The sequence below is a fragment of the Manis pentadactyla genome, chromosome 9 (genome assembly GCF_030020395.1).
Source record: "Manis pentadactyla isolate mManPen7 chromosome 9, mManPen7.hap1, whole genome shotgun sequence".
In the NCBI taxonomy this organism is placed as follows: Eukaryota; Metazoa; Chordata; class Mammalia; order Pholidota; family Manidae; genus Manis; species Manis pentadactyla.
In genome coordinates this window covers 59,668,237-59,694,008 of record NC_080027.1, presented here as the reverse complement: position 1 = coordinate 59,694,008, position 25,772 = coordinate 59,668,237, and the positions used below count along the sequence as shown (strand labels likewise).

The 25,772-nt window shown below is 35.2% G+C and overlaps 1 protein-coding gene across 6 annotated transcripts in view; it reads right to left on the bottom strand.

The window, feature by feature from the left end:
• PRMT3 (protein arginine methyltransferase 3) overlaps window positions 1-25,772 on the bottom strand; it is a 144,975-nt gene that overhangs the window by 35,140 nt on the left and 84,063 nt on the right. For 5 of the 6 annotated variants that reach the window (XM_057507474.1, XM_057507473.1, XM_057507472.1 and 2 more), the window contains 3 exons: window positions 22,123-22,201; window positions 13,565-13,752; window positions 11,433-11,519 (listed from right to left, as the gene is read on the bottom strand). In XM_057507474.1, the coding sequence (XP_057363457.1) occupies window positions 11,433-11,519; window positions 13,565-13,752; window positions 22,123-22,201 (354 nt within the window). Of the gene's footprint in view, window positions 1-509; window positions 598-11,432; window positions 11,520-13,564; window positions 13,753-22,122; window positions 22,202-25,772 lie in introns of all 6 variants that reach the window. The other variant, XR_008999258.1, reaches the window with a different exon arrangement.

The following is a 25,772-nucleotide window of genomic DNA, read 5'->3' as shown; positions in this document are numbered from 1 at the left end:
TTTTTTCAGAAGCTTTAAAGAAAGATTTAAAGAACATGACTGCAAAGAAATGGGCTCAGCTTTATGCTTTTTTCTTGAGCTATTAGAAAAATTTAAAGCTAACTTATAAAGTAAAATGAAAAGGTACTAAGAGTAAAGAAGCACTAAAGTTTGAACTGTAAACATTTTAAAGCTTCTTTTAATAACATTTGCAATAGCCTTAAAAAACTAACTCTAAAGACTTGTTTTGACTCCATTAAAGCTAAATATCACTGCCTCTTAAATATCTTTCCAACACTTATCAAGTATAAATCCAGATTTTTCAGATCGGGCTTTTAAAAATAGTGCATTCAGGACATTCAGGAACTTCTGTTTCTAGTTAGGATGTAGAGGTTTGCAAAAGACTCTCACTGATGATTTAAAAATAAAACACTGGATAAACTAAACAATTATATTTTTCATTAAAACCACTGCAAAGCCTTGGATACCAGGAAGTATAATATTTCTAGATGGGGATGAACACTTCTTACCTGAGCTGAAAGAAATAGTGGCTTTCATCCAATACTTGGGTACAGGTGGGGACAAAGTAGCAAAAATGTCATAGACACAGGAGCTTTGCTGGAACAAGAAAACCCAGCCAACTTTTAGTAGCCAAGTCTAGTATGGGACAATGGAATTTGGAGAAGCCTGAAAGGCAGAGCTGGTCCTCTCTGCAAACCAAGAGTAGATAAAGCTAGTGGTTATGCTGTACAGCAGGAAGAGATAAGTTTTCGTGCAGAGCTTATAGGTCCTGGAGCCAAAATTATCTGCAACCACTGTTCATTGTCAGCACTGACATGACATTATTAAACTTTGCTGTTCCAAAACACTCTTGTCCGGAAGAACAAGGCTGTTTGTTTCAGACACCTCAAGAAAACCTATTTATGTGAACAAAAGATTTTTCAACTAATCCTGAGAATAAATATCCTCTTCTCCAGAAGAGATGGTTCAACTAGACTGTTCACTGTTTAGGATTCACTTTGAAACCCTCTCACTGTGTCTACCAATTCTCAACTAGGTCATGAACTATACCAAATGCAGATCAGGACCTTCTCTTTCCCCTCTAACTCTTTGTTCTGCATTAAGAGACCTGTGGAAAACCAGATTTCCCAAATGTAATAAATATCCTGACTTTGTCTTCCTCCCTAAATTCAACTTCATTTCAATGGTCTTTTCAGGAAGTTTCAAGTGGGAAAGCCTGATCCTGGGCTCAAGACCCTGGAAATTAACCACAGCAGTACCCAGCCTTGACCAAGCCCAATTCCAGATTAAATAAAAGGGATCAGCCCCTCATCCTTAGATACCAGACAGGTAAGCAGAGGCCTTTGTAGAGGAAAATATTACCTATTTTAGTCTGTAGTCTTCTTTTACACAATGTCAAGTGTAAAACGTAAAATCATGAAGTATGAGAAGAAAGAGGAAAATGTGGCCCATAATCAAAAAAAAAGAAACAGAAGGAGAATCACATATGGCTCAGGGAATTAGCAAACAGACCTTAAAACAATGATTATAAATAAAGGAATTTCAATAAAAAGACTGACCAATTTGGTTAAAAAATGAAAATAGAAATTTTGGAACTAAAGAAGAAAACCATATTTAAAATAAAAATATTAGTTGGCTATCTTAACAGCAGAAAGGATATACATGAAGAAAAGACTAATGAATTAAAATATAGGTGAAGACAAATTATCTAGAAGTGAACTTACTAAATGGCTACCATGCTTAGCCTTCTCCTTCAATCTTCTCATCCTTGGAAACAGAATATGCTTCCTTGTTCAAAGTACAATCTTTTTTTTGTGTGTGGGGGGGCAAATCTTTTCTCTTCTTCGTGGGATCTTGGCTGTAAAGTTTAATTGCCAACTGTATTTTTCTTCCAGAAAAAATCCTCTCTTCTGTGCTTCCAGCTCCAGACTACCCTGTGTATATCTCTATATTCATACTTTTATATTCAGACTGAAATGTTCTCAGCACCTGCCACCTTTCCTTAAGGGCCTTTTCAGGATGGAGAATAGGTTTGATTTATTTTTGTTTGTTTGTTTGTTTTTGTGCCCATGGATATCAGACAAATATATGGCAACATAGTCAGCATTTAATATTTGTTAAAAAACTGAAATATCTGTTGATTTGAAATTTCACAATATAAAGATCTAAAAAAATATCAAAAAATTGAATACCTCTCAAATACCACTGTGCTAACATTAATGTACTTTGATAAAATCTAAAATAAAAAACTTCAAAAGGTTTTTAAATATAAATATAAAAAAGCCTGTTTTTATTTAATCCACTGGTTCACCTTTAATTTAGCAACTACAGTAAAAAAAAATGCCTAAGACTGTATATCAATGATACTTTAATAATTAAAAAAAAATGCCTAGGAAAAAACATCCTCTGTTAAATACTAAGGTAAGTTTCTACAAATTGAATGTTGCCGTAGCAGTCATTATTCCAGTGCAGGTTAATAAAGAGGCAGAATAAAAGAAAATACAATGTTGAAATGAAGATACAAAAATGAATGCTTTAAGAGAAGATATATCAAAAATCTTTACATGGCAAAGATATTACATATGTGAGCATGTAATCTGATAAAATCATCTTAAATATTTTTATTTTTAAGGTAAACAATTCATTTGTTATATAAAGGTCATATGAAAGGTCACTTAATTTACACCTAGCATTATGAAAAAGAATGCTTGGCTACATCTTTTCGGAGCATATACCGACAGATGCCAATACAAATGCTGCTGGAAAAGAGTATAAAAGACCATTACACAATTACATAAATGACTCTAAAACTAAACTAGAACTCACAAGATAAAACATATCAGTTCTAAATCACACAGCCTTAAACCATTTGCTTTTAAACAACTATAAACTTTCCATAAAAATAAAGAACCTTATTGTTCATTTACTGCAAGGTTTGGCAGGCTGATATAAGTCATTGCCAACTAAATCTTCACACTCCATCATAAAAGCAAAGGGGATTTGACCTAAACTGTCAATAATATCATATGATACAGTAAAAAATGCTCAGACAATTGCTATGTATGTTACTTGTATTCATTAGAAAATTATCCTTCAACCATTAAAGACAACCAAGATTCAAGGCATTTACATATAAATATCACGTTAAATTCCCCAAAACATAAAATAAAGTTTGTTAATGTAAAACATTAAATTAAAACTGTTACTACATTTCTTCTGTGGTATGTGTGTGTGTGTGTTAGTACATGCATGCATGTATGTTGGTAGGGGAGACTGAAAGGAAAAGGTGTTTTTCTATTAGAAGTTCTAACTCACTTCAGAAAACCATTGAAAAACACTTCAGTCTATAACACACATGCTTCTGAAATTAAATGCAAAGGAGGTGTTCTTAGCATCTTGTTATTTTGAAAAACCTGATTTCCTCTAATATTTTCACTACAACACAAATTTAGAATCTCATTAAGAAATGGTCATGCATATATTTAAAATTGGCTTTCAAAAAATTTGTCCATCTTACTTTTTTAGCTATGCATTAAAGTGTCCAGCACAAGAAAATAAGCATTTAATACATTTGAAGGTTTGTACTTAGCGGTACAAAACTAGATACTTCTTTCTTCACTCTGTCTAAAATAGCTATACCTCTTCCTCCCTGAAGTAACTTTTTCCAAAAAGCAAAAGATAGTTGGAGGAAATATGGATGGATACTTGGGATTTAAAAATAATGAAAACATAGTAAAAACATTAGACCACAAAATCTTACTCATGTCAGATTCATGTTAGAGCCAGCATGCTAGGAAAGAAAGGAAGTTTCTAAGAAATGTAGAAGCTTAACAAACTATAAGTTTATTCTGAAAAGGTACAGAAAAAACTTTTGTCTTTGCTGCAAAAAGGATGGGATATGTCACTTGTTTTATCATATAAATTTGTCAGTCCTATCAAAAAGTGCATTTTGATCATTCACATTCTCTTTCCCTCTCCTTCATAACAACTGCTAGACTATTGGCCAAGAGTAAAATATTTCAAATCTGTTTCACATGCAACGAGTTTCAGATTTGTTTCAAATGCAACTTGCCACCTTGTCTCTTCCACACCTGCATTATCTCATTAAGAACGTTTCTCTGCTTCTTTAATAGTTTGTACAATTCCACCAAGAAGGTTTTCTTGGATCAGGAAAGAGCTAGGATATTTCACAAGTAAAACATTATAGTGACTTTTTTCCTCACTCATAAAGTGAAAATAACATTAGTACCCACTTCAAAAGGCAGTTATGAGGACTAAAATAAAATAATGCTTTAAAGTGATTAGCACACTGCCTAACATGCAAGTGTTTGATAACTATTAAGTATTATCATGACAGGAAGAAAATTTATATTGCCTAGTTATTTGACAGAATAATCTCAGAAAAGATAACACTGAATGATAAGTACTAGAACATACATCTTTAGAACCTAGCACACATCATAAATATGGTTTGAAACTATACATTCCTCTCAAGGTGAGTTATTCATCAGTGATCAGACATATGCAAGCCACTCCAACCTACTGCCACCTTCCTCCTTAACTCCAAGTCTCCTTCATTTCCAGACTATTTTTTAAATTTTTTTCATTTTGGTATCATGAATATACAATTACATAAGCAACATTATGTTTACTAGACTCCCCCCATCATCAAGTCCCCCGTAAATACCCCATTACAGTCACTGACCATCAGCGTAGTAAGATGCTATAGAATCACTACTTGTCTTCTCTGTGGGGTACAGCCCTCCCCGTGCCCCCGCCTACATTAGGACTGCTAGTACTATGCCCCCTTTTTTCCGCCCCTTACACCTCCCTTCCCACCCATCTTCCCCAGATCCTTTCCCTTTGGTAACTGTTAGTCCATTCTTGGGTTCTGTGAGTCTGCTGCTGTTTGGCTCCATCAGCTTTTTCTTTGTTCTTATACTCCACAGATGAGTGAAATCATTTGATACTTGTCTTTCTCCACCTCGCTTATTTCACTGAGCATAATACTCTCTAGCTCCATCCATGTTGTTGTTGGAAATGGTAGGATATGTTTTTTTATGGCTGAATGATATTCCATTTTGCATATGTACCACCTCTTCTTTATCCATTCATCTACTGATGGACATTTAGGTTGCTTCCATTTCTTGGCTATTGTAAATAGTGCTGTCATAAACATAGGGGTGCATATGTCTTTTTCAAATTGGGCTGCTGCATTCTTAGGGTAAATTACTACGAGTGGAATTTCTGGGTTAAATGGTATTTCTATTTTGAGTTTTTTGAGAAACCTCCATACTGCTTTCCACAATGGTTGAACTAATTTACATTCCCACCAGCAGTGTAGGAGGGTTCCCTTTTCTCCACAACCTAGCCAATATTTGTTGTTGTTTGTCCTTTGGATGGTGGCCATCCTTACTGGTGTGAGGTGATATGTCATTGTGGTTTTAATTTGCATTTCTCTGATGATTAATGATGTGGAGCATCTTTTCATGTGTGTGTTGGCCATCTGAATTTCTTCTTTGGAGAAGTGTCTGTTCAGATCCCAGGCCCATTTTTTAATTGGATTATTTGCTTCTTGTTTGTTGAGGTGTGTGAGCTCTTTATATATTTCAGATGTCAACCCTTTCTCAGACGTCATTTATGAATATATTCTCCCATACTGTAGCATGCCTTTTTGTTCTATTGGTGGTGTCCCTTGCTGTACAGAAGCTTTTCAGCTTGATATAGTCCCACTTGTTCATTTTTGCTTTTGTTTCCCTTGCCCGGGGAGATATGTTCATGAAGAAGTTGCTCATGTTTATGTCCAAGAGATTTTTGCCTATGTTTTTTTCTAAGAGGTTTATGGTTTTATGACTTACATTCAGGTCTTTGATCCATTTCGAATTTACTTTTCTGTATGGGGTTAGACAATGATCCAGTTTCATTCTCTTACATGTAGCTATCCAGTTTTGCCAACACCAGCTGTTGAAGAGGCTGTCATTTCCCCATTGTATGTCCATGGCTCCTTTATCGTATATTAATTGACCATATATGTATGGATTAATATCTGGACTCTCTAGCTGTTCCACTGGTCTGTGGCTCTGTTCTTGTGCCAGTACCAAATTGTCTTGATTACTGTGGTTTTGTAGTAGAGCTTCAGGTTGGGAAGCAAGATCCTCCCTGCTTTATTCTTCCTTCTCAGGATTGCTTTGGCTATTTGGGGTCTTTTGTGGTTCCATATGAATTTTAGAACTATTTGTCCAAGTTCATTGAAGAATGCTGTTGGTATTTTGATAGGAATTGCACTGAATCTGTAGATTGCTTTAGGCAGGATGGCCATGTTGACAATATTATTTTTTTCTAGCCAAGAGCATGGAATGAGTTTCCATTTGTTAGTGTCCTCTTTAATTTCTATTAAGAGTGTCTTGTAGTGTTCAGGGTATAGGTGTTTCACTTCCTTGGTTAGGTTTATTCCTAGTTATTTTATTTCTTTTCATGCAATTGTGAAAGGAATAGTTTTCCTGATTTCTATTTCTGCTAGTTCATTGAATGCAACAGATTTCTGTGTATCAATTTTGTATCCTGCAACTTTGCTGACTTCAGATATTAGTTCTAGTAGTTTTGGAATGGAGTCTTCAGGGCTCTTTATGTACAATATCATGTCATCTGCAAATAGTGACAGTTTGAATTCTTCTTTACCAACCTGGATGCCTTGTATTTCTTTGTTTTGTCTAATTGCTGTGGCTAGGACCTCCTGTACTATGTTGACTAACAGTGGAAAGAGTGGGCATCCCTGTCTTGTTCCCGATCTTAGGTGTAAAGCTTTCAGCTTTCCACTGTTAGGTATGACGTTCACTGTGGGTTTGTCACACATGGCCTTTATTATGATGAGGTACTTGCCTCTATACTCATTTTGTTGAGAGTTTTTATCACGAATGGATGTTGAATTTTGTCGAATGGTCTTCAGTGTCTATGGAGATGATCATGTGGTTTTCGTCCTTCTTTTTGTTGATGTGGTGGATGATGTTGATGGATTTTCGAATGCTGTACCATCCTTGCATCCCTGGCATAAATCCTACTTTATCATGATGGATGATCTTTTCAATGTTATTTTTGAATTCGATTTGCTAATATTTTGTTGAGTATTTTTGCATTCATGTTCATCAGGGATATTGGTCTGTAATGTTCTTTTCTGGTGGGGTCTTTGCCTGGTTTTGGTATTACAGTGATGCTGGCTTCATAGAATGAGTTTGGAAGTATTTCCTCCTCTTCTATTTTTTGGAAAACTTTAAGGAGAATGGGTATTATGTCTTCTCTATATGTCTGATAAAATTCAGTGGTGAAGCCATCTGGCCTGGAGGTTTTGTTCTTCGTTAGTTCTTTGATTATCGATTCAATTTCGTTGCTGGTAATAGGTCTGTTTAGATTTTCCGTTTCTTCCTTGGTCAGTTTTGGAAGGTCGTATTTTTCTAGGAAGTTGTTCATTTCTTCTAGGTTTTCCAGCTTGTTAGCATATAGATTTTCATAGTATTCTCTAATAATTCTTTGTATTTCTGTGGGGTCTGTCATGATTTTTCCTTTCTCATTTCTGATTCTGTTAATGTGTGTAGATTCTCTTTTTCCCTTAATATGTCTGTGTAGGGGTTTACCTATTTTGTTTATTTTCTCAAAGAAGCAGGTCTTGGTTTCATCGATTTTTTCTACTGTTTTATTCTTCTCAATTTTATTTATTTCTTCTCTGGTCTTTATTATGTCCCTTCTTCTGATGACTTTGGGCCTCATTTGTTCTTCTTTTTCCAGTTTCAATAATTGTGACTTTAGAGTATTCATTTGGGATTGTTCTTCCTTCTTTAAATAGTCCTGGATTGCTATATACTTTCCTCTTAGAACTGCCTTCGCTGCATCCCACAAAAGTTGGGGCTTTGTGCTGTTTTTGTCATCTGTCTCCATATATTACTTGATCTGTTTTAATTTAGTCATTGATCCATTGATTATTTAGGAGCATGTCGTTAAGACTCCATGTGTTTGTGAGCCTCTTTTTTTTTTTGTACAATTTATTTCTAGTTTCATACCTTTGTGATCTGAGAAGTTGGTTGGTAGAATTTCAATATTTTTGAATTTACTGAGACTCTTTTTGTGGCCTAGTATGTGGTCTATTCTGGAAAATGTTCCATGTGCGCTTGAGAAGAATGTGCATCCTGCTGCTTTTGGGTGTAGAGTTCTGTAGATGTCTGTCAGGTCCATGTGTTCTAGTGTGATGTTCAGTGCCTGTGTGTCCTTACTTATTTTCTGTCTGGTGGATCTGTCCTTTGGAGTGAGTGGTGTGTTAAAGTCTCCTAGAATGAGTGCATTTCATTCTATTTCTTCCTTTAATTCTGCTAGTATTTGTTTCACATATGTAGGTGCTCCTCTGTTGGGTGCATAGATATTTATAATGGTTATATCCTCTTGTTGGACTGACCCCTTTATCATTATGCAATGTCCTTCTTTATCCCTTATTACTTTCTTTGTTTTGAAATCTGTTTTGTCTGATACAAGTACTGCAACACCTGCTTTTTTCTCCCTATTGTTTGCATGAAATATCTTTTCCATCCCTTCACTTTTAGTCTGTGTATGTTTTTGGGTTTGAGGTGAGTCTCTTGTAAGCAGCATACAGATGGGTCTTGCTTTTTTATCCATTCTATTACTCTGTGTCTTTTTATTGTTGCATTCAGTCCATGTACATTTAGGGAGATTATCGAAAGATATGTACTTATTGCCATTGCAGGTTTTGGATTCGTGGTTACCATCCAGGTTCAAGGGTAGCTTCTTTACTATCTGACCGTCTAACTTAACTTTCTTATTAAGCTATTACAAACACTGTGTGATGATTCTTTATTTCTCTCCCTTGTTATTCTTCCTCCTCCATTCTTTATATGTTAGGTGTTTTATTCTGTACTCTTTTGTGTTTCCTTTGAGTGCTTTTGTGAATAGTTGATTTTATTTTTTGCCTTTAGTTAGTATTTCGTTGGTCTGCTTTCTTTGCTGTGATTTTATTTTCTCTGGTGACGTCTATTTAGCCTTAGAAGTGCTTCCGTCTAGAGCATTCCCTTTAAAATATCCTGTAAAGGTGGATGTGGGAGGCAAATTCCCTCAACTTCTGGTTGTCTGGGAATTGTTTAATCCCTCCTTCAAATTTAAATGATAATTGTGCTGGATACAGTATTCTTGGTTCAAGGCCCTTCTGTTTCCTTGCATTAAATATATCATTCCATTCTCTTCTAGCCTGTAAGGTTTCTGTTGAGAAGTCTGATGATAGCCTGATGAGTTTTACTCTGTAGGTGATCTTTTTTCTTTCTCTGGCTCCTTTTAATACTCTGTCCTTGTCTTTGATCTTTGCCATTTTACTTATTATATGTCTTGGTGTTGTCCTCCTTGGGTCCCTTGTGTTGGAAGATCTGTGGGCTTCCATGCCCTGAGAGACTATTTCCTCCCTCAGTTTGGCGAAGTTTTCAGCAATTATTTCTTCAAAGACACTTTCTATCTATCCCTTTTTCTCTCTCCTCTTTTTCTGGTACTCTAATACAAATATTATTCCATTTGGATTGGTCACATAGTTTCCTTAATATTGTTTCATTCCTGGATATTCTTTTATTTCTCTGCCTCAGCTTCTCTGTATTCCTGTTCTCTGATTTCTATTCCTTTAACAGTCTCTTGCACCTCATCCAGTCTGCTCTTAAGTCCTTCCAGAGATTGTTTCATTTCTGTTATCTCCCTTCTGACTTCACCCTTTAGCTCTTGCATGTTTCTCTGCAGGTCCATCAACATGGTGATGACCTTTATTTTGAATTCTTTTTCAGGAATATTGGTTATATCTATCTCCCCAGGCCCTCTCTCTGGGGTTGTCTGAGTGATTCTTGACTGAACCAGATCCTTCTGCCTTTTCATGGCAACAGAGGTTGTCTTAGGCAGGTGGCGCGTGTGTCAGCTGTGAAAACAAAGTCCCTTTCTGCTTATTGGTCACCTTGCCCTTCTCTACTGCCTGTGTCAGTTACCCGCACACAGGGAGCAGTCTCTGGGTTAATTTCCTGAGCTGCCAGGGGCAGGCAGCCCTCGGGCTAGCCCAGAGCTCTGCGGGGAGTAGCAGACGCATAGGCTGTGTTCTCCTGTGAGAACGGTCTCCCTTCTTGCCTTCTGGACCTTGCTCCGGCTTCCTCTGTCTGTGCTGGGCAGCTACGTGCTGGCAGCAGCCTCTGGGTCTGTCCCAGTTAGCTGCATGCTAGGAGGAGACTCTGGGTGGTTGCTGTGGGCGGGGCTGTGCTCCGGCTGCTCCGCCGCTGTGGCAGGGCAGCGCCAGCCGGGGGGAATGAATGGCAGGCTGCTTATCACCATGAGGGGCTTCGGGGCTGGGTTACGTCCCAGGGGTGTGGGGCACCTGAAGTTCCTTAGGATTCCCAGGCTGCTGGGTTGAATGTGCCAGGACAATTCCATCAGCTGTTAAGCCCCTGTCCCTTTAAGACTTTCAAAAAGCACCCGCTTTTCTTTTGTCCCAGGGGAGCCGGCTGTGGGGACATGCTTGCAGTCTCTGTCTCAAATTTTACTTTTCCATTTCTCTAATATCCAGTACACCATGCAATGTGTGTCTGTGCTCCTGGTGCAGATTACTAGGGCTGGTTATTTAGCAGCCCTGTGCTTCCACTCCCTCCCCACTCTGACTTATTTCCTCCCGCCAGTGAGCTGGGGTGGGGGGAGTGCTTGGGTCCTGCCAGATGGCGGCTTTGTATCTTACCCTTTTCGTGAGATGCTGAGTAATTGCAGATGTAGATGCAGCCTGGCTGTTGTACTGTATCTTCTGGTCTCTCTTTTAGGTGTAGTTGTATTTGTTGTATTTTCAAAAATACACATGGTTTTGGGAGATTTCCGCTGCCCTACTCACGCCACCATCTTGAGCCTCCCGCCTCGAGACTTTTATATTAAAATAATTCAGGCAAGTTGGGAAAAAATGTGGATCTAAGAGGTTCTTTACATATGTAAGATAATACACAACAGTTTATTTCTGATTAGTTTTTCTTATGGAATTCTTTGTCCTGTAGGACAAATGCAGCAACTATGATATGTTATTTTTCAATACAAAAATTTTGATTATAATCTTTGTATTAAATATTCTTTACTCGTTTTTTTTGTTTTATTTTTCTATTTTATACTTCTAAATATACAGAACAAAACTAAGATCATTAAAGGAAAAGTACAATATCTTTTAACACAAAGTTTCCTATACTTTGTCCCAAATAAACTAACTTTTAAAGTCAACTGACTTATTAAAACAGATCTGTTCAATAGCCTAACAATGGCAATGATAGACTGTTAAAGGCAATAATCTTTTTCATTTATCACAAGTCTGGTAATTAATTCATTAGCCTGCCAATCAAGTGCACTGCTAGTGAAAATTGTGAAAATAGAATGAAGTAGCTTACCGTGCACAAGGATGTCTTTGTAATTTTCAGGGTGAAATCTGAAGAAAAGTCCAAATCTGAGGCAGATGTCATATGGCAATCTATATGCTACCCATTAAAAAAAAGGGGGGAAACTTTAGTAAAAACAATAAAACCAAAACCAAGCATAAATTTTACTTGTTTTACGCAAAAAGGATTACTGTAAACCAATGTTTTGCACATTTCAATCATTCACACCCCACTGTGGGGACTGTTTCCAAATTTAAGGCCTACCAGCAATATCATTTAGTTAATTTTTCTTTAAATCAAATCAGTATTTTTTACTTATGACATCTTGTAGGAACAGTATATATCAAATCATGGCTCTGATGTGTTAAAGTTTTTCTAAGACATACTAAAATACATTCAAATAGATGTTTTCCTGTGTTACATCTAAAATCAGTTTAAAGATCATCAGTAGCAATACACTTACTATAAATTATGTGTGATAACTGTACTTTTATAGGAAATACCAACTTGAAAACATATGCTAATGAAAAGGACAAGGTGTTTCAGAATTCATTTTTGTAACTGCACTTGAAGATAAGTTTGTTAGATATTAGGAGAAACCACAATAATTTCAACCAAAGGGGAAAATCTACTATAAAGTTTCAACTCAGGGAAAAAATGGCCAAGTATCCTTATTCTCCATTCCTCCCTGGTTAAAATCCTTCTCCATTTCACTATGGAGAGTAGATGGCGTCAACTACAGCAGTGTGACCAGAAGGCTGTCAAGAAATGACTTGTCAATTCTTGTAAAGGCTGTCAAGAATTGATTTGTCATGAGTAGATTATGCCACAGTGAACATGATTATATGACTATATACTTAAGGCACTCTTCTATTTTAAACAATATGAGAAAATTCACAGGAAGTTACAGTGTGGGTGGCACCTTTCATTTGTAGGAGTATTGGGGAACCCAGAACAAACTATAAAAACAAATAGATAACTGATTGTTAAAAAAAAAAAAAAGGGTATATATACTTTTTAAACACCACCTTTGTTTTTCAGTCCTAAATTTTCTATTTCAACTATTTATTTGTAGCAGTTTTTGGTATTAAGCTGAGATCACTACAGAGATAAATTAACAACTCTCCCACCCCCAAGACAACCCTCTCTTATTTTGCTCAGTCTTGAGGCTGAGTTGGCTATCACTGTACATTCCTATCTGAACCAAAGAATCCAAATAAATCCCTTACTATCAATGTACCAGAGCACTGAACACTCCTATAATCATTAGCCAGACTGTATTTTTCTTCTTAAAAGCTGAATACAATTTTAATCTGCTTACTTTTATGAGAAATTTTACATGTTTACTATTCCATGCTAATTTTAAATACTTTGCCTGCTTAATAAAATTAATAAACATTTGCTGAATATCAACTTCGTATGTGCAGGGGACAATCACTGATGCTATGAGAGTAACAGTGTGACTAAAAAGGAAGAGATAATGTTCTAATAATGAACAACTTACATTTATTTGATTATCCAATTGAAACAAACAAATCAGTTTTTAAGAAAAGCAATACGACTTTTCACTGCAAAGTTATTATTTGACCCATCTAAACATGGCATAGCAAAACTCACAGTAAAACTAGAGATGAACACAGTGAAGAATAAGATATTAAAACAGAAAAGGAGTCAACTGAGAAACTGGAACATAGTAGGGCTTTACTTTCATGGGCAAGTTCACTGTAATAACTTAATCTGAAAGGCAGAAGAAATTTAAATGAGAGAAGTTAAATTGTGTGGAATATATTATATGAATGAATAATCTAGCTCTAAATGTGAAGCTAGAAAAGCCAGGAGGTGCTAGTGAAGCAGAAATGACAATAGGGTATGACTTTTTGCCTTCACTAAGGTCCAGTAAATGATTCAACTCCTCAGTATAAAGAACTTCAATATAAATAGAGAAGTGATTCCAAATGGATGATACAGTCAACTGGTAAATACTACAATCTCAAGGTGCCTTAGACTGATTAAAGTAGGAAGAATAAGTACTGTTTTGAAGGCCCACATATAAAATCAATATGTTAGTTTCAAATATGGAACTCTTAAATGAAAACTAAGAAAAAAAGGCAACACTATTAAAGTAAAATTGGTAAAACACCAACCTTAATACTACAAGGGTCAGAAATAAGAGTCTTTGGATCTAAAACTTCCACAACAGCTTCTGGAATAACTGCTTTCTTCATGCAGGACATGTTGAAGCCATAGACATCATCCCAAAAGGCAATTCTGTCAGCATGTTTATTCACATCACTTACTGCAACAAGGCTGACAGTGCAAATGTCAGGGTAGACTGGAACAAATAAAATACCCAACAGTTAGCATTATTTCCCTTTGTGACAAAATATAATTTTTTAACAGCTATATATAAATACCAAATCCATCAGTACAGATTACTAGCAGTAGGGGATTGACAAAGGTGTAGATCAGGGAAAATAACCAAGTTCCACCTTACAGCCTCTTAAAAAAAAAAGATTTCCATTACTGTAATAGTAAGACTAAAAGATTTTAATGATGGGTTTCTATTAAAATAATTAAAACAGGATGATACAATTAAATAATGTTAAAATGAACATGTTTATTAATATTAAACCTATAATATGCTGACTTTAACAAGGTCCTAGATCTTTATATAGTCCTCTGAAAAAGGCAGAAAGACAAATCATTTAAAAAGATAAGAGATATGTGAAAAAATCAAGATGAAATTTCATAGTTGTGTAGAAAATCAGTTATTTTTACCCTCTCTTATTTATCATAAAAAGGAAATATTTATGAGCATTAAGTATGTGCCAGGTAAGTTATGCTGACTTACATTGTGGATACATGTCCCCATTCTCAAGAAACTTGTATTTAGACAATTTTGACAAATAAATGAGCAATCCTTTGCAAGGTAATAAATAATAAGAAAGGGGAAGTTTAAGGTACTGAGGGAGCTCACAGCAAAATAGCTACTCCAGATTTGGCTCTAGCGGGGGTACAGGGATATTATATAAGGCAGGAACTGCAGACCAAGTTAATTAGGAGTGGGGAGGGAAAGTGTTCTAGGCAGGGCGAGCAGTGTATATACAGGGTCACAATTAATATACACTCAATTTGAGAGAAAGAGTGAGATACAAGGTAGGGAGCAAAGAAAATATGGCTGAGTAAACCACATTGGTAAATTGTACTTTATTCCAAGAATAATGAAGAGCCAGTGAAAAATTTTACATGGCGAAGGGACGTGATCAAATTCTGGTTTTAAAAAAGCCACCTTGAGTGCAATGTGGAGAAATCGATGAGAAGGTGCAAGACTAAGAGAGAGCCAAAATAAGGGACTATTGTGATAATCCAGGGGATCTGTAATAAAGTGATGGCTGTGGAAGTGGAAAGGAGGACATCTACTCAAGGGATACTTAGGAGGTAGAACTCATAGGCCTATAAAGATTGGCTGGCTGTGGAGATAAGAAGGAGGGAAGAGCCAAGGTTAACAGTTTTTAGCTTTAGCAACTGGGCAGATTGTGGTACTAACCATTATAATAGGGAATAAATATGGGCAGATTTGAGAGGAATATGAGAGTTTGCTTATGAGACAAGTGGGTAAAAATATCCAATAAGCAGTTGAATATACAGGCTTGAAATTCAAAAGAGACTATCTGGGTTCAAGATACAGATTTGGAACAAAGCACATATAAATGGAAATATAAGTCTGGGGGCTCATGAGGTCACCTAGGGAGAGTACATATGAGGACTAGATTTAAGGGGATGTACAGAAGAAAAGAGGCTGGGAAGAAATGGCAGAGAAGCTGAGGCCACAGAAGTAAGAGGAGAACCTAGAGAGTAAGTATTAAGAGAGAGATTTAGGAAGAAACTCTCTTCAGTAACAAATAAAAATCTTTGTAACACAGGATTTTTAAAATACCATTGATTTTCTTTGTTGTTTCACTAATAAATAACATAATGAATTTTGTCCTTCAAGTATCAACATTTGGGAGATTCATGAATTAAAATATAAATCACATTCTTCCTATATTAACAGTCTGAAAGCAAGTACATATATACCACAGAAATATACAAAAGAAATAATTTCATGATTATTAACAACCTGCAGAATTAAGCAGTAGAGAAATAACCCTCTTTTTTCCCCAAACTTTGTTTCTAACCACAACCTTAAGAATTTTATTATTCAGTGACAGCAGCACTAAATTATCTTTCAAATAAAGAGCATGATAAGATCTGCTGGCATCCAAACAATTGCTTCTTCCAAATCTGATGTGTAAGACACCCAGAAAAAATACCTGGTGCTATGTCACCGATAAGAAGTTTCTCAAGTCTTCCCTAACAGGGCATGTGAGGCAGATGTGATATCTGCACTGGGACAGAGTCAACTCCCATGCAAACTGAGTTATTTTTATTCTCCTCTTCCTCCACAGACATGGTAAGCCTCTTCACTGTTCAATTTTTCAAAGTAACTGATTTGTTAATAAAAAATGTGTTGACCCAGCAAGAGTATCAGCTACAAAAAAATCTGTTTAGTTTTCTGAACCACATCCTGAATTCTGAAACACCTTTAGCTGTTTAGTGACTTCTTTATGTATCTTTTGCTAGACTTACTATGACAAACATAGCTTTCCCATGTTATTATACTGTGGAATGTCGTCCTTAAGGAGGGACATAGTAAGATAGAACTGGGAGTCGGCAAACATTTTCTGTAAAGTAACTGTTTCAGGTTTTGTGGGCCATCCGGTTTTTGTTGAAACTACTGATCCCTATAGGGTGTGAAAGCAGCCACAGACAAGATGTAAATAAACGAACATGGCTATCTTCCAATCAAAGTTTATCTGCAAAAACAGGTAGTGGGCCTGATACAGATGTGGAAGACACGGATAAGGGAGGTCATTATCAGGTCCATTGTACTAGACTATTTCAGGCAATGCCATTCACACTGTAGTCCATGGGAGCCAAATATCCTTTGGAGTTGTACAGTGTACAGACATTCAAGTTGCTTAACATAATTCACAAGAGTTCTTCTATTTTAGGATATTATTAAAAATTTTAGTGAACTTTAAAAAAATAGCATCAGTCTCTCTATCAGGGTAGCAAACTATGGCCCATGGGTCAAATTCAGCCCACTGCATATTTCTGTAAATAAAGTTTAACTGGAACAGAACCACACTCAATTATTTACCTATGGTTTATGGCAGCATTGTGTCTACAGTGGCAAAGTGAGTAGCTGGGACAGAGACTGCATTGCCTACAAAGCTGAAAATATTTACTATCTTAATAGTTTTTATAGAAAAAGTTAGCTGACCTCTAACTCTGTATCAAGCAAATGATGCACTAGTACTACTACTAAGACATAAGTCTTAACTTTTTCATAAGGAAAAACTACAAATTACTAAAACTAACTAAAACCAGTCTTGAAAATATATTGGTAATAAGAAATGAACAAAAGAGGAATATGATTTTACTTTTTCTAGTGTTGAGGTATATTTTTCAAGCTAATTATACTTCACAAAATACAGACAATCATGGTTCTTCTTAGAATTTAGGAATGCAATTGCTTATTCTTCAGTTAGTGAGATCTATGAATATTACTAAAGGATTTGTAATCAGTGTTATAGGTCAATTTGATTCTATATCCACCTCCTTCCTCACAGCTGGCTAAGATTTTGGGCCACTTCCCAGAATTTTGACTAACTCTTTACCTTCACATTCTGACACATTTGTCATTTGATTTTTGTCAGATAGAAGCATAATTGAATAATTATTCCTTCTTGTAGGCAAAATCAACAAAGCACTGATTGGACAAAGGCACCCTCTTAATAAACCACTTATAAATTCATGGCTTTGACATCTGTGTCCTTCTCGATTCACTACCCAGAATTCATTTGTCACTAGAACAGCTCACATGGTGAATAGATAAAGATGGGAAAACCTTTATCCCTTAGAAATGCCTCACAAACTTTTGGACACTAAAGGGTAAGACTGAGATGCATAAAGAAATACTTCTTAGAAAACACTAGCACATTACTTTTGTATAAATAAACAAAAAGTAAAAAGCCTTAGTCAAAAACACCTATTCTTTTCACAATATATGTGAATAAGAAGAAAGATTTTATCAAATAATAGCCAGTGATAAAACAAGTGATATTTATAAAGGGGAATGTATTACTACTATGTACCTAAATTAGCAAATATTTTGGGAGTTGAGTAAACTAAAAAATAAAATTTTGATTTATTTTTTATTATTTCATAATAAGGGTATCTTAAAAAATTAACTACTAGTTATTTGGAAATTGGAAACATTTTCACATGATTAACTTGTAAATAGTGACTGCCTTATAATGCTTAAGCTAAGCTAAAATGTAGCTGTAGTAGGCCCTGAAAAAAGTAGAAAGTGATACTACCGCATTATCACTGAACAAAACCAAAATAATGAATGTGAAAAATGCACATTTGATGATGAGGAAGCAGACAGTGAATTATGAAAATACTAAAGGAAATCTCTAAGCACTATGAGCCAGTGTCAGTGGCTGATTACACGGAGATAAACCATGTAAAAATAAAATCATATACAGAAGTTATATATTAAAGGATTTGTAATCAGTGTTATAGGTCAATTTGGTTCTATATTCACCTCCTCACAGCTGGGTAAATTTCGGGCCACTTCCCAGAATTCTGACTAACTCTTTACCTTCACATTCTGACACATTCGTCATTTGATTTTTAGTTCTTACTGATTCAAAAGGGCTTAGTGCGGGGCCTGAACATCCATATTTTTAATAAAAGGCCCCAGTGATCGTGACAGTCTGTCAAGATTAGAAAACAGTGAATTAGGAATTGGCTACCTTAGGTATTTTGTGTTGTAATGAACACAGTCCTGAACTTTACAATCTTGACAATTATAACTCAAGGAAGATGTGTATTCTAAAGGACTCCATAAGGAATTTGAATTGAGTTCTGACCATGTGAGGCAGGGGAGTGGGGGCGGGGTGGGGTGTGTGTGTGGGTGGGTGGGGGAGGTCCTTTCATTTTGCTTGTAATGAAAGGCAATGAAAACAACACTCTTTTCTAACATGGAAGATGTCTCCTTTAATGGGCCCCTACATTTTCTATGTAAGTAAGGATTTTATAATCAGATCTAAAACTTCCACAACAGCTTTTGGAGTAACTGCTTTCTTCATGAAGGACATATGTGTGCCTCTAGAAAGTACACAGAATTGGGTTTTCTTTTGTAATCCAGTCTGAAATTCTTTTTCTTTGAATAGGCAAATTTGGCCCATTTACGTTTACTGATATAAGTATTTTTTTGTTCACAATTCTACTGTTTTATGTTATCTTCTCTGTATCTATAGTTTTTATCTTTTTAAGTAGGTCACTAGATGGTCTTTTTGCTTTTTCTCTAACTACTAGTTCTTATATTCAGAAAGTTTTGTATTTTTGTTCTAGTAGCTAATTTTATGATTATAGCTTTATAGAATATCTTTAGCTCTCCATTTTCAACACTACTTCCTCATCTATCATGACTAATGATAAAATTATTATATTTCCTTGCTCTTCCCCTTCTCTTCCCTTTTTATAATAACCCAATTATTAAGATAATGACTATTAATAAGAGAGGTGTACTGATAATGCTAACAACAAACACCAAAGTGGGCACAGAGTCAGTACACAGCTTTTTAATATATTTTTCAGAAAAGTTAGAAATCAAATTATGTCATAATTCATTTGACCTGAATGTGGTGGCAAATGCCACTTCACTTTTTTAAAAGTCATTTTTATTAAGGTGTAATGTACATGCAGTAATTTAAAAACTCACTCCTTTTGCCCTTCTTGGTATATAATTCTATGTGATTTGATAAATACATAGTCATGTAATCACCACCACAATCAAGATAAAGACAAGATCTATCACCACTATCATCACAAACCTCACAACTAAATTTTAATCAACAGAATTATTTCAATATTGCTTTTGCAGTACTAAATGTGTTTATAATTCTATTACTTGATTTGTCAGCTTTAAATGGTATCTCATAAAGACCTGCTATTAAAGATAAAGCAAGTGAAATATACACACTTCTTCCTACATGTCTTCTGCATTCCCTTCCCAATTTTGCAAGATGTAGTATTTGATATTGTTAGGGTATAAGACATTTAACATTCTTTGAAGTCATCCTAAAACATACTTTAGTTTTTGTCTTTATTCTAATTGTAAAAATACTCAATGGTTGTTACCAAACATTTTCTTATTCAGAAAGATTTGTATTTTGTTTTCCTCCTCATCTCTTGATTGATCGAATTGTAAAACACTTTAATTTCTAGAATACATAATTAGTGCTTGTTAAATCTTAGCCAAAAATAAAAGTAAACCCACTTTCATTAACTTTATAAGATTATTTTTATTAGTAGTAATAGTCGTAAATGAGTACCTCTAAAGTAGTACTGTGGAACTGATTTGTGGTAACAGGGAAAATGTTTCTCAAGTTATTGGTTGACAGTGTTTTATAAAGGTTTTACTCCATGCCATTTGATATTTATAGGGAGACATAAAATGAACATAAATTCATGTAAAAATAAATAGGGGTCCCCTTAGACTTATATGAATCTGCAATATTCTCCATCTCTAATAATTCAATCATTCTTTCTATAATCTTTATACTACTAATTGCTTAGTAAGTCCTTCCTTCAGAAAAACTAAAGAAAATTTTGCTTTGCAAGAGAAAAATGAGCACCTTAGATGAATGGTGATATTCATCTAGGCATACTCAAGTACACAGAACAGACTAAATAGGCTACTTCATGTTATTCATTTCTGATTTTTCCATCTTGTCTCTTTATTCTGTAAACAAGTAACATTCAACAGCACTGGTTAGGCAGTTAAATACTGACCTCTTCAATATACCTCAGATTATCTTAATGCTGTTAGCTATATAAAAATATGGAAAGAGCTAAATTTATGAGCCTCTAATTTATCCCTCTGATGATAGGAAATAGCTCTGCCATTGTTTTGTCAACTATAACCTCATTATTCGCATGCTCTAGGTTCTTAATGAATTTTATCGAGAATTCAATTTAAATTTATTAAGTTGCTGTCAGTCCTTCAGTAAGATCAATGAATACTATTCAGGGAGGTATGGAAACAGCTTTCTGAACTGAACCCTCCCTAGAACAACTTCAAGGCAAGAATCAGTACACTTTGGTACGGGAAACAACAAGGGATAGTGAAAACATGAATATTGCAATCACAAGCTCTGAATTAAAATGAAACAAAATAAACAACAAAAAACTTGACTTAAGGCTTGACTACTTAATATGTGTCATCCAGGACACCTTTGTTTCTAAAAATCTCAAAGGGCTCTTTTAAGAATTACACATAACAAAAATAAAGCTAGAGTCTATTATTTAGCAGCTGGTAGACAATCAACAAACGGTAGATAATATTAGTTTTCAGTCATTACGTATAATGTTGCCATTTTAAAAAGCCACTGATTCTATATCAAAGAGTCAGTTGTTTCAGGATAAAATATATCTAAAAATGCTAACCAGGTTCATGTCAGAGATCAGGAACATATCTTGAGGTGGCTGTATAAAATATAGTAATAAAGTGAGTATCTTGAAATAGACAATCTCTTTAAATGCTAATATAAAACAACTATTGTATGGGAGACGTTTCTCTGCTTTGTTTTTTCCTTACTGATTTTTACTGCACCAAAGTAATTTCTAAAATTGCCAAAGTAATTTCATTGAATATGGATGGACAGGTGGCATAAGTATGGTCAAGTGCTTTATGTCACTAGTTCAAAATGTGTCCTTTTTATCCACTTCTGTGTAACAGTTATTAACTGTACTCTGACTGTGGAAACCATCTGTTGATCCTGAAGTTTTGAGAAAGGGAAGGTACAGGGAGAGGTGAGTGAATGGGAACAGATGCTATTCAAATTCAGTTTCAATGATCCAACTCAATAAACTAATTTATGTTCCAGGAGCTGTGGGGCTTGCTGAAGAGTCAAAGATGAACAAAACATAATCCCTTCCCTGAAAGAGAACATTTTGTTTGTATGTGACTGTTTACAGCAGAAGGCCTATAAAACACAATCTCACTCTGAGTATGCAGGTTAATATTAAGTTTGCCAGGGACATGAAAAGAAAGCTTTCCAAATTTATTGGGATCCACTTAGGAATACTGATTGGGTATGCTTCACTTTAAAAAGCTGGTAGAAACCAGTCACTTTTTAAGTGTTCTCAATACATCACAGATAATCCAGGCTTATATATTTAGTGAAATCATGGAAAATTTGCTTAGTAGCAAAAGTGAAAAATCTCCAGCCTAGTATGAAATATCCTATTGGAAAAAAAAAAAGAACTAAATGTCATAAGAGTTAAAAATCAAAAAGGAGTTTCTGTTAGATTTTGATTTCAGTATCAAATAGCTTCCAAACCTAGTCATAGTTTTATAAAAAGTGTTATTGGAAATACCATTAACTTTGAGTACTGCATATCTTATACAATGTTCTACTATCAACAGTATAGCAAACGAATGTCTTAAGGCTTCATGTAATGGAAACATCTTTCATCTCTACTGGGAACTTTCTCAGTCATGCATGGTTTATTTGAAGTCCAAAGGTTCATTTGGTTCTGCCAGACTAAAATTAGATTATTAAAACTAGAATTTTATACTCACCTGATCCTCCTTTTGCCAAGTATTTGTTCTTTGCATAAAGGACAGAATCTAACATAGACTCAAAAAGAAGAAAATAGCCCTGTATAAAAAAGGTAAAAAGGATTTTAGATATGTGCAATATCTTCACACATAGATCAACTTAAATATCTGGCCTACTACTCTTTTCATAAAAAATATATTCTTTGTCTTTGCCATATAAATTCCTGCAAAGTTTGGAATTCTTTTTACATTAAGTTCTCTATCTAATAATTATTAGAAAATCAGGCCAGGGTATAAAGTGAACCCAGCCAGAAAGCTTATTACTATAGAAAATACTGATCCTTCTTTATCTGTGCTTCCACTCTCTAGACTATGGTTTCTTCCTCATTAAAAGGAAAATCAGAGATAGAAATTATCAATCTGTCCTATAATTCCCTTGGGATATCGCAATATGAATCTAGAGCAGTGGTTCTCAACTAGATTTTGCACCCTAGGGGGCATCTGGTAATGTCTGGAGACGTTTTTTGATTGTCACAGCTGGGGCTAGGGGAAGCTACTGACATCTCATAGGGAAGGCCACGGGCAGCTGATAAACATCCCACAATGCACAGGACAGCCCACACAACACACAGCTATCTTGCCCAAAATGTCAGTAAGGCTGAGGTTGAGAAATCCAAGTCTAGAACACCATTTCCCAAAGCAATTCCTTCCCAGTGACTTTCTCTTTGGTTTAAAAAAAAAAGAAGGGTATCTTTAATCAGAAGGTTGACACACACAACAGATGCTTTTATCTTCCTCTTAGAGATTCATAATGCATACTAGCACTCTAGTAGTACTGAGAAGGGTTATGGTGAAGAGGATTGCTGAATATATTTTAACAATGTATTACCTATAGACCTCTTCATTTTTTTTTCTATGCTACACCTATTAACACCTTGCACAACTAGTGTTGTTGAATGTTCATGAAATACAGCCCCGGTGTCCTCAAGATTTCAACAGTAATAAATCCTCTACCAAAAAAATTAAAAAACATAACACAATGAAAAGACAATTTGCCACTACTGGTGTCACAAACTACATTCTCATAGTATGCTACACAGTTTATTACAGAAGTCACACAGTAAGCCTGAGTGAGAGATCGGTGACAGCTTCAGTCACTCTTTCTCCTTCAAGGGCCCACCCCACAACCACCCTGAGCAGGAGGGAAAGTCAAGCGCTCATTGCAGTTGCTTAGCACATAATACACCTTATTATTGCTCAGCGAAAATCAATGAGAGCTTTACCCTAATGATAACATTCTAAATCAAGGCTGTTCTCATTTACTCATTTGTTTTGTGGACAAGTAACTCCCTGACAGGATAAATACAGTATTCTTTAATCACGTAAACAAACACTTTTAAAGCTATCTCTAAAACAAGAAAACCTGAAGTGGATAATCTTCACTAGATTAACAGCAAATTTAAATTTATAGAAAATAAAGCTCTCAGGCTTGAGTCACTTATAAAGAAACCTAATTAAATTGCCACTAGCAACTCTACACTGGCATTTACCTACTACCCCAACACACCAATTCACTGATAAGAAAATAATTGCCTGCAAAAGACTTAGCAACAAAGCTCTTTCATTAATGTGTTTACATTAGGAAAATTAAGCATTGATGGAAATAGTTTTTCTGGCTGGAGTCCTTCGGTAATATGTTTAACTGTTACTAGATAGTTCCCCACTAATATCATCTATGTATTCAAAGAACAGGATTTTTACAATTAAACAAAGAAATCATTCTCCATATGACATTATTCATGCAGATCTATACAAACAAATGTTTATAAAATAAGCATTCATTCACTGACTAGGGTGAATTATAATTTATATCGAGGAATTACTAAAACAGGAGGTAGCCATTTACTTTATGGGAAAATGATAAGCTGGTAAAACATACTAATAGGTTTGCAGAAAAATGGTCATTATTAGCAAGATTATGCATGTTACAAGATTAAAATAAATAAATTCACGTTTTGGTACAAATTATTCATTATAATCCAATCTTTTTTGAAAAAGGGCAAAAAAGAGTTTGTTATTGATTTGCTACTGTCAAACTATTCATAGCATTACTCTTCAAAGCAATTAGCTAAACCTAAGAATTTTGCTGCCACATGTTCAAACTCAATCAAACAAAAATCTTTGTGATCAGTAAGTAGCTCCATCTAGCAACTTGCTCATTTATTGCATTTAAGATAGAGTGATTATTAGCCATTCATCACAGATTAAATTACACTGTATTTTAAACTGCTCCTAAGGTCAAAACCAACAGTATAGTGTTTAAGAGGGTGGACTTCAGGGTTTAAATCCCAGAAGAGCCCCTTTCCCAACTGACCTTGAGCAAGTTAACATCATTGAGTATCAGTTTCTTCTTCTGTAAAATGCCAATAAAAATAAGTTTCTACTTCTTAAGTTTATAATGAAGAGTAAATACATTAAAACTCTTTAACATAATACTATGTTAAATATGTCAAAGGATTTGAAACCATAAATCTTATTAGCTTAGTTAAAGAAATTGGGAGTTACTATGAATATAAAGTCTGCAATGTTAATAAGCATATACTTATCAATAATCACCCTAAATGTAAATGGTCTGAATGCACCAATCAAAAGACACAGTCACTGAACGAATAAAAAAACAATACCCGTCTGTATGCTGCCTACAAGAGACTCACTTCAAACCCAAAAACATACACAGACTAAAAGTGAAGGGATGGAAAAAGATATTTCATGCAAACAATAGGGAGAAAAAAGCAGGTGTTGCAGTACTTGTATCAGACAAAATAGATTTCAAAACAAAGAAAGTAACAAGAGAGAAAGAAGGACATTGCATAATGATAAAGGGGTCAGTCCAACAAGAGGATATAACCATTATAAATATCTATGTACCCAACAGAGGAGCACCTACATATGTGAAACAAATACTAGCAGAATTAAAGGAAGAAATAGAATGAAATGCACTCATTCTAGGAGACTTTAACACACCACTCACTCCAAAGGACAGATCCACCAGACAGAAAATAAGTAAGGACACACAGGCACTGAACAACACACTAGAACACATGGACCTGACCGACATCTACAGAACTCTACACCCAAAAGCAGCAGGATGCACATTCTTCTCAAGCGCACATGGAACATTTTCAAGAATAGATCATGTATTAGGCCACAAAAAGAGCCTCAGTAAATTCAAAAATATTGAAGTTGTACGAACTAGGTTCTCAGACCACAAAGGTATGAAACTAGAAATAATTTGAAGCAAAGAAAATGAAAAAGCCCACTAACACATGGAGGCTTAACAACATGCTCCTAAATAATCAATGGATCAGTGATCAAATAAAAACAGAGATCAAACAATACATGGAGACAAATGACAACAATAATACAACACCGCAAAATCTGTGGGACACAGTGAAGGCCGTGCTAAGAGGGAAGTATACTGCAATACGGCCTTCCCTAGGAAAGAAGAACAATCCTATATGAACAGTCTAAACTCACAATTAATGGAACTAGAAAAAGAAGAACAAATGAGGCCCAAAGAAAGTAAAAGGAGGGACATAATAAAGATTAGAGCAGAAATAAATAAAATCGACAAGAATAAAACAATAGAATCAATGAAAGCAGGAGCTGTT